General features: G+C 34.7%; 1 protein-coding gene across 1 annotated transcript in view; it reads right to left on the bottom strand.

Moving 5' to 3' along the window:
* The window catches only part of LOC140337715 (mucin-2-like), an 82,198-nt gene extending 65,674 nt beyond the window's left edge, over positions 1–16,524 (bottom strand). The window contains exons 1-11 of the mRNA XM_072421516.1: positions 16,477–16,524; positions 16,316–16,348; positions 10,439–10,565; positions 8,464–8,737; positions 7,896–8,010; positions 6,081–6,162; positions 5,096–5,211; positions 3,385–3,601; positions 2,676–2,801; positions 1,062–1,179; positions 512–650 (exon numbers count right to left, since the gene is read on the bottom strand). Of these exons, the coding sequence (XP_072277617.1) occupies positions 512–650; positions 1,062–1,179; positions 2,676–2,801; positions 3,385–3,601; positions 5,096–5,211; positions 6,081–6,162; positions 7,896–8,010; positions 8,464–8,737; positions 10,439–10,514 (1,263 nt within the window). The 5' untranslated portion in view covers positions 10,515–10,565; positions 16,316–16,348; positions 16,477–16,524. The remainder of the gene's footprint in view (positions 1–511; positions 651–1,061; positions 1,180–2,675; positions 2,802–3,384; positions 3,602–5,095; positions 5,212–6,080; positions 6,163–7,895; positions 8,011–8,463; positions 8,738–10,438; positions 10,566–16,315; positions 16,349–16,476) is intronic.
* Positions 16,525–17,010: the final 486 nt, after the last annotated feature.

Genomic DNA, 17,010 nt, shown 5'->3' with positions numbered 1-17,010 from the left:
TCCTCCACCTACTAGATTGTAAGCTCTTCGGGGCAGGGTCCTCTCCTCCTGTATCACTGTCTGTATTAGTCTGTCATTTGCAATCCCCATTTAATGTACAGCGCTGTGTAATATGTTGGCGCTATATAAATCCTGTTTAATAATAATAATAAAAATACATTCATTTTAACAAAAATGCTATTATTTATGCTACAGATAGTTTTTCAATTCAGTTATTGCTAATATCTATTTTAAAGGTATATTTTATATGGAAAAATTCCAAGTGCCATAGTTATGAAAACAATTATGTAAAACAATGAACACAACGTCTAATGAACTCATCCTTTTTTATAGTACATTACTGTTCATATAAAAAAAGCTATACTCTGGTATAAACTGTAAGCTTTAAAATTGTATATGCAGAATAAGTGCCATTATTACACAGTAGTTCAGATCGCTTTGTTCCTTTTACTTCTTTCTTATGAAAAAACACAAAACATTAGACAGAACAATTTAAAAAAAAGTCACTTGCCTGGGACAACACATAGTAGCAGTCACCATGAAAGGTGTATGATTTCCCATCAAAGGTGGTGATATGGGCACCTCCTTCAATAGAACAAGGTCGAGGACAAGTATGATCTGTGCAGTTCCATCTTCCTGATATACAGTGGCTGTTTTATGATAATTTGTAAGAAAAAAAAAGTTATTTTAGAATTACCAACTATATGTAGGAAGATCTGAAGCAATGAAGTAAAAGCTTTATTAAATGCCCATTAATGCCTACATTTTATTATTTAATATAAATGTATGCTTAGGGCCTAACCTTAGATATATGTTAAGTGAATACATGCTAACATGTAATAAATATTATTTTAAAATAATTTATTTTTTTAGTATGTTATAGGTAAATATTGGCAGGTGCATGTCTGTTTTCAATGCCTATATTTAAAATATTTGAAATATATTTCTATGTATTTATACCTATAAAATGTATGTATATATATATTCCCCAAGTATGATAATGAAGTGTATGAAAAGGAGGTTATAAACAGAATAATTAATTGGCCTTAAAAAATTCTTACCATTCATTACAGTCATTTTGTATATGTTCTCCTGGGGGATACAAAAAGTCTTGATGTACACAGTTGCATTCACTAACTGCAATGCAACCCTTTTCAGTGTAGTCATCCAGTACAGTGCCTAATAATTAGGAAAAAATATAAAATATAGAGAAATTTATAGAAAAGAAAACAGCCATTTTAATAACACTTAATTGAATTACCATATTTAGTCAAGTAGGAACTGAAGTTTTTGTCCCTTAAAATGCCATTAGGAAAGAATCATAGTGCCATTTACTGGTGTGACCTGAGTAAAAACTATGTCCCCATGTAAAGTGTATAACAAACTCTTGCTTTCAGAGACATGAGACATGGCTGTGCTACAAGCTTTACATTGGGACACAGTACAATCTACTGGTGGCTAACAATAATGCACAAAAGATCATTTACAAAAAGATCATGTGGCGCGACCCAACTCAAAAGTACAAATTACTTTAACCGTAAAAAAAAAAAAGATGAGGGGTGGGATCTACAGACTGAGGCCATTTGATTTTATTTTCTTCACCCTTTTTTAATACAGTCTTTAAAAATAACACACTATGGCCCTGATTTATTAAAGCTCCCATGGCAGAAGAGGATATACTTTCATCAGTGAAGCTGAGTGATCCAGCAAACCTGAAATGGATCTGGCCAGAATTGAAAACTTTTGCTAAAAAATAGCAAATAACTTTTAGGAAATCCATCCCAGGTTTGCTGGATCACTCAGCTTCACGGATTAAAGTATATTCTCTCCAGCCTTGGAGAGCTTTATTAAATCCTGCCCTATGTCTCACACAAATATTCTCTTTATCATTCCTGGCCATTGCTTTGCTGACATTTCCTTTACACCTGTTAGTTAATTCATGGCTATCTCTGTCCAGCTCCTATGTTAACCCCTTATTGCTCAGTCTAGTTTCCCAGCCAGTTCCCTTGTGCTGTTCCAGTGTTTATACTCGAGTTTTACTGCATTTTAAGGCAATAAAAAGAACTTCAGTTTTTTTTTTTGGTTTGGTTTATATTCTAGTATATAAAATAATAAACTAAACTAAATCATCCATCCAAATCAATCCATCCATCCTAAATTATTGAAAAATAGAAAATAATATATAAGGAAAAGGTTTGACTGCAGGTCTGGGGGGGGGGGGGGTGCCCTTCACATTTATTCTTCGTCATTGAGTCTTTGTGCTTTTCATTTTATTGCAGGAAGATCATAACTAGTGGGGTGATGTACAGGACAGTAACCATTCCTGGGCAGGCTGCATTTGCATGGTCTGCATTGGGATATGCCCAAAGTTTATTTTAAACCTTCATAAAAAAAAAGAAGTGAAATGTAATGAATGAGAGAGACTGGACGGTTAGACTGGAAGGAAAAGACAAGATATTGCTGGATATATTTTAGAATGAGACAGTCTTTATCCAACATCCTGAACATCTAATCTAATGCTATCAGACACTCCCAAAATATAGTAAACTCAGAATATGCAATACCAATGCAAAGTAATTGTGCAAGACGGAGGTTTTTAACATAAGTAATCAAAAATAAACCAACATGTTTTACATAATGCTACTTAATTGGAGATTTAGTCCCATATTACTTACCTTCGGGGCAGAAGCAGCCATCCATATTGTGCTCCTCACACACATTGGTTGAGTCTAGGTGGGAGCAGGTATTTTTGCAGGGGCTGGCACTCTCTTGATAAATCATGTTATTAGGACATTGTTTAGCTAAAATTTAAATAAAAAAGTATTAGTGTCTTATATTGTATCTTTAAAATATACAGTAAATATAATTTAGATATAGATTATATTTTATGAAGAGGCGCTGCCTTTTATGTTAATATTATTTCAGAATTAAGGAAATCAATCATTCTATTGAGCTTGCTAGAACTTCTGGGACTGCTTTTTAATTTGTACAAAACATGGACAAGTAGAGCAGCCAGTTGTGGACTCTAGCAATCAATAGAACTAAAATGGTGGAAAAGTAAAATAAATAAATAACATTTTATAATACCTAAAAAAATTAAGCATGAATATGAATTACAGTTTTTCTCTCTTTTTCTGATCTATGGAAAGCAGAAACTTGGCAGTCTTCAAACAAACACGTAGCAGGTTTTTCTAAGCTATTAGGAACTAACATGGAACTGATTTTTATGGTCTTTATTTATTCTTTTGGCTTTTTGAGAAATAATTATTCCATAATAACCTCAGCTAGGAGATGTCAGATGTGGGTTGTTTTAATGTTCTTTGATAAAACATGTCAGCACTTGTGCATCCTAAAGCGCAAGGAAGTCATGAAAAGTATACTCACGACAAAAGCGGTCAGTCCTCCAGTTTCCTGGATTACCACCAGCATGGGAGCACTGCCTGGAAAATTCACTGACAGTGCTACACAGACAGAAGGAGTCCTGGGATTGGCTACAGGAGCACATATCTAGCATACAGGCAATGATGTAAGCTTCCACATTGAGGAGATCTTGGCATCCAGAAAATGCAGCATGTCCTAGGAGTTCTGCACACACAGAACGCTGAAGAAAAAAAAAAAGCACAATATTTAATTAAGTAGGAGGTACATGTTGGCTTTATATGTGACATATATTCACACTTCTTTATTTAACACTTCAGTTATTGGCTGAACATTTACACTTTTTCCATGATGTTTGTCAACCCTTTTCAAGATTTATTTAGATGCAAAAATGTATTGTTTACTAGCATGTGTATGGTAAAGAGATTAAAAATAAAACTTTCTGCACACTTTTTACTTTTGAGATGAACACTAATTTTTCTTGTATTATCTATTCAGTGCATGCACAACTCTACTAATATGAGGGTTTCATCTAAATTATGTGATGGTGATATAACCCCTTTCTGTGCATAAAAAATTGTAAAATTGGTGAAGAAAATCAATATGATGCAAACTGTTTGAGACACTATGGCAGGGTAGTCAAACTTTAGCCAAACCTGGTCCAAAACATCCTTTTTTTTTGGCCCCCAAAGGAATCCTAAATATGAACTGCAGCTGGCCCGCTGCTGCATTGAAATAGTGGCGCTACTACAATTCTGAGATCAAGTGCATCTATAGACCAGTGGGCTCTGCATTGGACTGTTTTAGACGCAAATAATGCTGGGAATGTTAGTAGTGGTGCTATTTCAATGAAGAGGGAGTTTCAGTAGTGGGCCACTCATAAGATTTAGCTCCATGTCTGGCATTTCCAGCACTCCCCATCAGCTGTTTTCCTTGCTACTCCAAGGCATGGACTTGAATAGTTGGATTTTCATAGAATAATATTGTTATGATTATTGTTGTTAGCCTGTGCAAAAAAGGTTATCATTGAAATTTAACTCAGAAGGCTACAAAATAGAGAAAGAGGCATAAGATTTTTTCTTAAATGAAATTAAAAAAAAAATCTTATGCCTTTTTCTTTATTATATATAGGCTTGTTCCAGATTGAATGTGAAGCACAACCTCTTTGTTTTCATATGTATAGGGTTTATATCCAATGATAAGAAAACATTTCCCCAATTTTTTCAATAAATAAGGTTGGCCCACTACTTTGTCTAAGTTTTTAATTGTGGCCTTCTGTGTATTTGAGTTTGACATCCCCACACTATGATCTCTTTGGGATAGCTCAGCTCCCAAAAAATGATTCTTTTAGTTTTGGACAAAGTAGAAAACGGTTAGCACTCTGTTATGAACAGGCAGTACAGTAGGGATATGGAGTCATTCTTGCCGAGATGCTATAGAGGTCGGTAATAAGATCAAATCTCCACAGTGGGGGTCACAGACAGTTATTAAAGGCTAACATAAAATTTAAACTTTTTTCATGCCTACCTTTGTGTTTTTCTTGTATAGTTATTAGCTGCACAATTAAAATAATCCAACATAAACTTAAAATAGGTAAAACAAGCTACTATTGATACTAGCAAAGAGGCGTTACCCTTGTACATTTGTCATTACAAATTTAGTAGTTTTGTGAATAGATTTTGAAAATGCTATGCTTCGGTTTCAGACTATTACTTACTAAGTTGGAACAATCAGATGTATCTATTGCCAAAGTCTCATCAAGGTCAGTACACGTTTCTTGAGGGTTGTGAATGTTGTGTAGGTTTCCAAACTGTATAGGATTAAGATTAGTGCCTGTGGGTAAATAAATAAGAGAGTAAAAATAATACAGACTTTAAATCCCAGCTCATGACTCAACAATTAATCTATTAGGTTTCACTGCTAGTTACTACTTGTGTTGGCTTGATGAAGGACTGTTCAGTGTTAACTGTTTTGCTTTCATTAGGTTTATAAAAAAATAAGTGTCTTTTTTAGACTGTAAAGACATTAACAGACCTGCACTTAACATTTTGTGTAAAGGTATAGAGGAAATGGATAAATTATAACAAAACTGCATTCAGCTGCCTGATTAATGTAGTTACAATAAAGTAAAACATTAACAAAATACTGATTGTAAGCTTAGTTTCTGGAAAAAAAATCAATATGCTACTTGCAGTCATCTGTGTATTGGATGATTGGTAAATATATATTTTTATATTACCTTATTATGAGCTGTAATCTTACATTTTATTATGTTATTTTATGTTACGATTATGTTGCAGAGTTTGCTGTGCTTTATTATGAGGCTGGAACTAACATATTGGATTGGGTACTATGTACCAGCCAATAGGTGCCATCCACCATGTATATTACAAGTATGAAATGTGTATCTTGGTCACCATTCATAATGCTTATGTTCATTGGTCATATAGTAAGCATAGTAAACTTTCTTCACAAGCCAGGCTGATCCCTCCCTACAATCCAAACACATAATAGCATAATCATAATCCCTGCAATTTAATCACATAATAGCATATTCATAACAGAATATTGTGCCAGTGTTCGCAGGGTTTTGGAGCTTCAGACCATTTACAGGATTACTAATCTATTAATGTGTACAAGGTCAGTAATTTTAGACTGTAGAATAGTACTGCAATAAACTAGAATATTTCTAAATTACTCACGCTTTGAAGAGAGATCACTTATGCCATTATAATCACCACAAAGACCGCAGGTCATGTTCTTATATTTTGGGTCCAGTTCCACCTTTAATGCAGAAGATATAATAATGCCACGGATGCTTCTATAGCAGAATCACAGGTATTGTTACAGCAGTAACCAATCACCAACCACCTTTTAATGAGCTGACTATATAAAGTAAAATAGGTAGCTTTGGGTTACTGCGTATCAGTGATGGGACCTTCCTTTAGCATCCAAAGCAAAAAGGTTGCATCTAAAGTCAACATTACCAAACAATGTAAATCACAATGATGGAATACTGATGTGATGCAATCTTTTCTTGAAGTCTTTTATTTTTCTTCTTATAATCTGGATTTTGTATGATGTTTGAAATTATATAAGAAGTTTTAAGTACAGTTATTTTAGGTACATTATTTTAATAAATGCAATATGGTCAGAGGTTTGTCTCAACATACTATTAGGTAGCATGGTGTCAGTTGCTGTATAACGTCCTTACTCTGAGTTAATCACAAACAATGGACATTCATTAACTTCAGGAGCAAGCTGTGCTTTGATATGCAAAAAAAAAAAAAAAACTGCATGGTTTGTCGTGGTCATTAAAGGGTTAAAAGTCTGCAGAAAGCCAGAGACGACTTCCGCAAGTCATTCAGGCTTCTATCCTGCACATGAATGAGCAGGGAAGCACCGTACATATGTAGGAGTTGCCTGCTAGCTGGATGTCCTTAACGCGGGGATTACTTGTATCAATTAACTTGATAAATATTTTATAGTACAATAAAACAAGAATAAATATAAGGTCTGTTATTACTTATATCTATCCAGGTATTAGTAGAACTAGTAGCATAAAAAAAAAAAAATCATGAAGAGAAAGAAGAGTTTTTGAAGGCAAGCAGTCAATGTATTAATATAATCCTTCATAATACATAAATACAGTAAAGACTGGGTTTCAGTCATATAAAGGTAACAGTCCATATGTGGGGCTCAAAAGAGACACTAGACAATTGTCACCTAGTAGGCAAATTACTAATCATTACAAATGCTTGTCGCATACGTATAGGCCATAAACCCAACGCTTTTCGCCCGTTGTAACTTCTTCAAGGCTGGCGATATGTTTAGCGATTGTTTCCTATGCATATTTAAATGTTCTATTGTTGTTGTTATTGTTCCCGTTTTAATTTATACCCATACCAATGTGATACATTTACTATAAACCTAGATACTGTCGATCAATTGCTAATCGTATCGCCACCCCTGAAGAAGCCAAAAACGTGTGAAGCGTGTCGGGTTTTTGGCCTATACAAAAACCCTTCTTTCTCTTTGTGATCATTTTCTTTATTTACCAATAAAGGATGGCAAACCAAAGCCTTAAAAGGCAAAGTAGCAGTTAGTGAAACTCAGTTGGTTTGATTTTGTAATGTTGATAACATTTCATTGCTCATCTATGTAGTTTCCCCACTTTTAGGTAAGAGTCAGGAAAATATGCCAGAATTTGTAAAAAGTTATATCAGCCATTTTCATTGACAATTCACACTGAAAACTGTGGGACCATTCTTAGGCAACTGCTTCAATGCATTTTGTGATGCCATAATGTTTAGAAGGTGCCTAGGATAAAGAGCTGCTAAGATGACTGGGTAAGCTTCTTTACCCTTACAGAGAAAAACCAGTTAAAATAAGAGTTACCTTCTACTAGCTAAAACAAAAATGATAAAGAGGTTGAACATTCTGGTTTTAGAAAAGAAAGTCAAATACAGAAACAGAAAAATCAGGAGCAGTTTTTGAGTTGTTTCTGCAGAACTCACCATGACTGCATCTTCTTTATTCCACATAAGGGTAAAGCCACTCTTTGAAAACACCTTCAAATATGCAACACTTTTCTTAATGATGATCCCATCTCTGTAATAAGGTGTTGTAGCACTACAAAACACAACAATTGGAAGTTTAATATGGGTTTTGATAACGATATTTTCAAACAAAAAAAAAAAAAAAAAACACACAACACAGATCCACACGTGAACATTGCAATCCCTGCCTAACAAGGCCTACAATAAGTTTTAAATATTTTGCAAGTCAAAAACCAAAAAGCCACCAGTCATCATAGCCGTACAAATCAGCAGTTCTTGTCCATTAACACACCCTATTTCTAACTCTCTAACAGTAGAATTTTGATTAGATATTGAAACTTCTTCTACAACAGAACATGACTACTAAATGTGGTAGTGTTATAAAAGAGTCTAAAATATGCAAACTATGGATGATCTAGAGAAAAACTTTACATATGTAAAATGCAGAAAATGCAGGTGCAATTTTTAAGTCCCCTAGAATTTTCTAAATTCAACAAAACATAAAAAATATTTAGGAGTCACTTACATTTCTCCATTTACCACCGATATGTTGGTGGTCAGTAGAATAACAACATCTTTGATAGTGATGGTGATCTTGTCTATCAGTGGGTGGTCCCCATCAGTTGACCGGTGGATATGAACAGAGAATTCCTTATAAGAATCCCCACAATCTGAGACAAAGTTGTAGGTGCAGCTGCCAGGAAATTGGTAATAATCTCCATCAAATGTCTTGAAGTGACTGTTCCCCCATGTACTGCAGACGTAGTGTCCATGGTTGCGTGTTCGACCTGTTAGGAGGGCTAAATTGTCTTTATAATTAAATAGTAAAAATAGCCTAGACAAATTATGTTCCAGAACAATAAAACTCAAAATTATTGGAATTGGACTGGGTTGTCCAGTTAGAGTATGCCAGCCCAACAAACTTGTGTTTAAAGTAACAAACTACTCATGAGGATAGTTTTTTTTTTTTCTCTTAAAGAGAACTTTCTAGAAATTGTCATTTTCTGGCTGTTAGAAGCTTTTTCACTGATTGGAAATCAGAAATAAATAATTCCTAATTTACAATTTTATAACTTTTAACTTTATATAACTTTTCATTTTGAGGATAGAGTTGTCTTTTCTAACCAAATGTTTAGAAACAAACACATGTTTATTATGTAAAGACAAAAGATACCTGCAGTTTTTAGGGCATTTTTCATTTGAAAAAAAAAAAAAAAAAATACTAGTGCACTCCTAAGTGAAGGTTATCAGATTTTATTTCTGCACCATGTTATTTCTCTTAATGGATGTAATGTCATGCTTCTGTGACTCAAATTTTGTCACATGAGATGTTTTCACACAGTAATCATAAAACTCTTATCTCCCAGCTTACTACAAAAATGGAAATAAGTTGTCCTAGGTAAACTGAAATTTTATATGGCTTATTTTAGGGCAGGTTTAGACCTGCCTCAGGATCAAGCAATTCAACTCTGCTCCCTGCAACTGGCACCTTGACAGCCTTTCAGTCACTTTCACCGCAGTGCTTATTTTTAAAGAACCAGCGTGTGAACATTTGACAGCTGACAGGGGGATTAAAGCCAAAGAAACAAACCTCCAGTGGAAGATCTATACATTTCTTAATTTAATGGACAAGTATTGCACTTAAAAACTCTTATGGCACATGTGCAGTCAGTACAGTAAAAACTGTTCCACTGGATCTTAAAAGACAAAGGAGGCTGTCGCTTTAGGATTTGTTACATAGGACTATACATGTGTAAAAAAAAAAAAAAAAAAAAAAAAAAAAAAAAAAGGGGGGGGTTATTTTAGGTCAGGTGCAGAGCTCGAACAGGATACTTATTTAATATTATTTTAAAGGTAATGCATAGTTATATATATATATATATATATATATATATATTTATTAAATATCTATATTATATAACATTTGCTATGCGCATTAGCAGGAAGAACATGAGTTAATTCTGAGCTAAGTTTAAGGTCCTCGAGGGTCCATTCACATAAGGACAATACATTCAGTGTTTGCATTGCCATATTAAGCAGCTATGTTTAATAAGAACCTCAAGATCACTTCATATTGTATTTATCCATCAATTCACAAAGATTTATGCACAGGTGTATGGCTAGATCTTTTTTTTTGTTTAAGTAGAAAATGGATAAATCTCCTCTTAGGATTGCTATTTTCTTTTTGGTACATTATCCTATTACCCTTTTCAACTAATAAAGACAACTGTAAAATTGCAGATTTTTATTATATTTTAAACCAATAACAGTTGTTACTGAGAAAAAAAAAAGAAAAAAGGTATTGGGATCAATTTTACTCAAGGCACAAATTACAAAAAAAATATAATAAAAGAAAAAAAAAAAACTGGCAAAGGTTCCAACTATTCCCTACGCTTTTAAAAATCAGATGAATGAAAAAAGCTTTTGAAGTGATGATTAAGAACAATCAGTCGTTTAATATCTATTTCTAGAAAATAGAAACTCAGTTATAGAGTAAATACCTGATTCCGCAGCAAGGGCATTCGAGAGATCCAGTGCCAACCACAGCACCACCAAGATGGCAGTCTGGAACCCCATTGGATGGTCCAGGAGCACAAGCCTTTCAATGGTATTAACAGGTACTTCTTGCTATTTATAAGATGATTTTGTGTGTTAGTGACCTCACACCAGGAAGGGCAGAGGAATGTTCAATCTTTACAATCAGTGTAAACATTATTTTTTTCCTCCTCATTTTTCAACTGTTAGAGATGGATTTTCTGAAAGGTAATATGTTTTTTTTTTTTTTTAACTAGGTAACTGCTGGACAAACATGTCTACAATACATGAATGCAATATCAATATTTCAAGAACTAATATATATGAAAACCAGTGCTTTGATTTAATATGAATTAAAATATTAACAGTTTCAGGAATTTCATGCTTCAAATAATTTTACCCAGAAAATACAAGGATGAAGCAGACATGAAAAACTAATGTTACTTTAAAATTGTGCATTGTCCTACAGCAATGTTGTATGTATTGAATTTATATTAACATTGTGTACTAATTATGTTATATCTGTAATGATTAGGATTATTTATATTTCATGTGAAATATTTAATCACTGTATCCTATAAATTATAAAATTAAATATCAAAGGTTAAAAACTATGCAAATCTCTCGCATGACTTGTATTAGGTATTTGTGAAATTGAGTTTGCATTCCCCATAATTCTTTTAATATGTTGACTTTTTAGAATATTGCATTGGGGTCAATGGGGTATGGGATAAATTAAAATGCAGAGGTAAACTGACAGTACAAAAGTAATGATCACATTCACAAAAAAGAACAACAATACCCTAAATACATCAAAATTCCATACCCTTATATAAAAAAGCTGCCTAATATTAGCCCTAAAAAAAGAATGTTTGGTGCATATTATTCAGAAATAAAAAAATATATATAAGATTTATAATGTTGCTGTAAAATGTTTATCAGTCTGTATATATAATGAGGGTATTTAGGCCTGAATGCTAAACTCAGAATTGATCATAACATACCAATAAAGCACAACTAAACACAAATAAATTAAAGGGTAAAACGGACTTGATTTGAACTAAGCAGCAGATGACTGTAAAGTAATCTCTCTTTAATCCTCATTTGCGGTCCAACTTTTTAAAAATGTACTACATACAGGTCACTTTAACTCAGTCTATAATTTGACCTCATTAAACATACTGGCCCCTATGTTCTTAAAGAGAACACTTACACAGCAGTTTGTACTAAAAAACAAAGTCGAATATTTATTGATCTTTACATAACTTATGCGGAGTTTATTTTGATTACCCAACCATCTGGATTTCTGTTTTCTTGTACTTAATTGCATTTTAGAAGTAAACTCAACTTCACCCTATCTTTTTTGCAAAGTGAATATTCTCAAATCCTTTAGAGAATAAACCTCATTGGAATGTATCATAAGTGGACACGTTTGAAATCATTACAACAAGATGGTAATTGCTTGTCTTATAATGAAACCTAATATTATCTGTAACTGTTCAGTGTTTGAATTGATAATTAAAAAATACTTGTAATAACCTTTTTTATTGAAAATTGACAAAAGACCTAACATGTCAGCAACTAAAGGTACCTGCACATATGTTTCCTTTTCAAAAATGTAACATTTTTTAGCCCTAAAGCCTTCCATTGGCTTATCTCAGTATCGAGATTAAATTTTTACACAAATCTCTAAAAGAATCCCTATAAAGCTGTGAATACTGAACTTTGATTTCATCTGTACTTGCAAATCTGTAACCTGCAACTACAGCAAAATCACAACACAGAGATGGAGGGTGTATTTATTCAGTCAATGCAGCTCTACCAGGGACAGATAGATTGGGTACAATAAGTGCTATGACCCCATCTTACTACCACCTTGTATTCAGCACTGCTTTCATTTTAGGTACTCAAAAGCCCGATCGTTCTCCTTTCCTATACTAATTTAAGTATTACACTGGGAAACGCATTTTAAGCTTTAACAAACTGCTTCATTAAACCAAGTTACTTGTGCAGAGGTGGGAATATAATATTTTTTTCTATCAACAAGTAGCTCATGTAGAATGTTTGGATCACTTAGTTTTAGGGCAGATCTTGGAGGCCTATTCCTTTTCACCTAATGCCTCTCACGAGCTCTGCTGTCCCACATGCACAGATAACAGGCATACTTGGTGTATCCACGTTGCTGGCCAAGAAGGAAGCACACCATTTTAAGGTCAACACAGATGACCCAATTGTGTTGGTGATATTGCAACAACCTAATGACTCTCTTTATGTCTGCATATTCTTCACAAAGAGAAACTGAATGGCCAATTGGGACTGACCCAAATATATTGCCATTGTGAAGGAGGACACACTTTAGGCTCTGCTTTAAGCTATCGATGATTAAACGCCATTCAGTAGTTAAAGATTGGAATTCTCAATTCCTCCATTAAACTAGGTATGTTACGGCAATACAGAAAGCCACTGTCAGTTTTAAAGTACTGCAGAAATGCAATTTCTCTGGTTAAAAAGTACAATACCGTTGTTCCTTTTTCAAGTAAGTTTTTCTCATGTAGTCTTGATGCCAGGAGTTCCGAAGCCTTCTTCAAAAGTCCCAAATCACTCAACTCATACTGATCAAATCCCTTACGAACAGAGTCCTTTTCAATTTCAAACTCTTTATCATTGTTGTCACCTAGTTCATCACCATAATTCAAGAGATGGTAGTGTAACGAAAACCCGCACTGGGATTTCATCTGAATGAGCCACTGGCCATATATCCAATGGTAGACTAGGATACTCTATGTTACATTTAATTTTCTTGTTATATCCTGAAGTTTTCACTATACAAAAGTAACAGTCACTGAAATGATCTCCTGGCTCTCGCCAAACTATAGGTACACCAAATGGTATCTTATCACGTGTTCCCTTTGTCCACATGCATAAACCCTCAACACACCTTATGAGGAGCCCAAGACTTATCTTGATCACCAAGTTTAACTTTGAAATATTCCAAATATGCTTGCTCTACAAACGTACTGATTAGTGTTGGTCGTATATCTCACTTTTCAATTTATTGGCTATTCGATCAAATAGGCCAATTTTGTTCGGGTGATCAAATGACAAATTCGACACTATTAAAGACAATGGGGGGAAAAGTCGGGTTATTTTGCGGGACTGTGTAGAGCTTCTACAACTTCCAAATACATTTAAAAAAAGATACACAATAAAAAGATACATAAGTGACTTATTTGGGATCCGGAGGCCCCCTTTAACAAGGTGACTCCCAGATGTCCAACCATACAGGGGTACATAATAGTCACCTTGTTAAAGGGGGCTTCCAGATACTAAATAAGTCACTGACTTATTTGGAATCCAGAAGCCCCCTTTAACAAGGTGACTCTCAGATGTCTAACCATGGGGAATAAGTACACAGGTACATAATATGTACCCCTGTATTTATTGGCCATGGTTGGACATCTGGGAGTCACCTTGTTAAAGGGGGCTTCCAAAATTCAGAGACAGACATTCCAGACATTATCTGAAAGAAAGGAAATACTTAGGAAAGGAAAAGGAAAAAATATTGTCAGTAGAAAAATACATTTTGCTTATTCACTATGTAGAGCAGCGCACAACCTCTGAGCACACTGTCTTGCGTGTAAATGAATAGCCGATACAAATCCACGCTACAGTAACCTCACATAAGTGGTAGAGAAAAAACCTGATGTGATAGAAGAAAACTAACTGCACTTTCAGAATCAGCATATCTATTTTAGTGTAAATAGGCTTAAAAATTGAAGTCAACAAACATTTTTTATCAAAATAGTTCCCCAGTGTTATCAGACTAAAATCAGTCTTGACACTTAGGTGAAGAATAAAAAAGGGAATTCACTGTATGGGCCCCTTTGTATATTGAAGATGTATGAAAGAGCTTAGGGCATCAAAGTCTACCCTTTTCTTGCAGCTATCTATGAACAGTGGCTAACCTTTATTATTTTTTTTTTTTAAAGTGAAGTGTGTAATAAACTATATGAACAAAAGTATGTGGACGACCCACCAAATTATTATGTTTAAGTGTTTTTAGAAAGGAGTATAGTTAATGTTACCGCATCCAATGACATTTCAGAATATTGTGTGCTTTTAACCTTACAGTGATTTAGGCAAGGCCCTTTTCTGTTCACACATGACACATTATTCTCATCAGGAGATCCATAATGCCATGGTTTGATGAGTCTACAGCAACTACACAAAGTATTCAGAGCCCCTTCACACTGTTCAAAGTTGATGTGTTTTTTTTATCATGAAACGCATCAGGATATGAGACCACTGGATACCTTTGATCCTAACAAATTATGGGTATTCCTAGCAGGGGTACAGGCACGATATACTGGCATATTCTTTTCCTAGTATAGATGGATTTACTACTCCAAATACAAGACCCATAACCAATTTTAACTGTGCATATGATTGTTTTATATCTGCATTATTTTCTGCATACACAGAAATGTACATATGTAGACACACTTTTTTGTTGTATTTCATGTGACTAACATTGGCTACAAATTTATTTGTATTATTTAAGCCTAAAACACCCACTTTCTCTTTACTTCTCTTTTTCTTTTGTTTCTAATACATGGATTAGAGACTAGGGTATTGACTTACCCAACCTTTCTTCATGTAGGGGAAATTCCTTTCCTTAACCTAATAAAAAGAAAAAAACTGAAATGCCACATTTACATACCTATTCACACTCTTTACTTAGTACTCAGTTGAAGCACCATAGCAAATACAGCCTCAAATTTTTGGGGTATGATGCAACCTGGATTGGGAGATTTTCTGCCATTCTTCTCTGCACCATAGCTCATTCAAGCTCATTCAGGTTGGATGGGGGACCAACAGTTTACAGCCATTTTTTAGGTGTCCCCAGAGATGGTTGAAATCAGGGCTTTTACTAGCCCACCCTAGGACATTCACACAGGTGTCCCTAAACCACTCCTGTGTTGTCATTGCTGTGTACTTTGGTACATTGTCATGTTGGAATGTTTACCTTTGGCCCATTCTGAGGTCCTGAGAGCTTTGGAACAGGTTTTCTTTAAGGATATCTTGGTGCTTTGTGCCATTCAACTTCCATGCCTCAACTCTTCTTACCAGACCATTGGAGGGCTGCGGTTATGGTTCTCCTTCTGAAAGTTAGTCCCATCTTCATACCTAAAACTCAGTCAATGTAACATTGGGTTCTTGGTCACATCTCTCACTATAGCACTTCTCCCTCATTTTTGCTGGACGGTCAGCCCAGGGTCCTGGTTGTGCCAAACTTATTCCATTTTATAATTTATACACACACTTTCCCCCCCTTCTCTCCTATTCATTGTGAGCTTTGAGTCCTTTTATAGTGAGGTGCATTCCTTTCCCAAATCATGTCCAATCAACTTATTTTCCACAGGTAATCAAGGTGCAGAAACATCCTAGCAGTGGTCCAGAGAAATGTCACACCTGAAAAGACACCTGAGCCAAATTTCAGTAGATGTAGCAAAAGGTCTGAATACTTATGTAAAATATGTGAGATTTCAGTTTTTTAAGGAATTCACTAGGGTGTCTAAAGTTCTGTTTTCACATTGTCGTTATAGGGTACTGGGTGTAGATGATTTGGAAAAAAAAAATTAAACGATTGTAGCATCATACTGAAACATAACAAAATTAAAACAACTGAAGGTGGTCTAAATACTTTCTGAAATATGTACCTGCAAGGAAAAATCAAGGTACATTCAGTAGCAATTGTACATCTTCCTCTAGGCTTTTCTTTTGGTTATCATTTGGTAAAATTAACATTTTTTTGTGTCTGGATTTAGATAATGCATACTTACTGTTTTCAGAGATGCAACATGATCCAAGCAAACCTAAAGCAAAACAAAGTGGAAATTGACCCATTGGCAGGTAGATTTAAACACCACTACATGAAAGCACACTTCAATGGAGCTGGAAACTACCCCATTGGTGTTGATCATGTGGCATCTGGGCACCTTACCTGCAGGAAAATAAAACTGAATTGGTTTGCGGAAAAAAGTATCCTTTTTCAAACTTGTTAAAACCTTTTACTACAGGCAATGCTGCCTTATGGTTTGCAGGGGTTGGCCCTGCTGATTTATTGGGTTAAGGAACTGCATCATCCTCATTAACCTATGCATGGCCCTCTTCTAAATCATCTCACTGACAAAAATGTGATTGGGAAGACACAACCCACACAGACAGACCTTCTCAGATGTTTTGTCAGCACTCCTCCATGTGGTCGAACAACTGAGTCCAGCTATTCTTGTGCATGTGTGCCACCCTGCATAATATTTCTGATTAGACATAAAGTGCATCATTTCTTGTTTCTATTGCATCTACTGCCCCTTAAGATTATGCTGTGCATTTAATTTATGATAAAGAAGATGCAGCTGGTCAATAAATTTGATGTATCCAAGAATGGCCCATAGATTAAGATTTGAGTAAATTCAGTTTAAGTACTAAAAATGATTTACCTTGATAGAAGTTCTGGGATTTTGACACGGATGGCATA

The sequence above is a fragment of the Pyxicephalus adspersus genome, chromosome 9 (genome assembly GCF_032062135.1).
Source record: "Pyxicephalus adspersus chromosome 9, UCB_Pads_2.0, whole genome shotgun sequence".
Classification (NCBI taxonomy): domain Eukaryota; kingdom Metazoa; phylum Chordata; class Amphibia; order Anura; family Pyxicephalidae; genus Pyxicephalus; species Pyxicephalus adspersus.
This window is presented reverse-complemented; position numbering and strand designations above follow the sequence as displayed.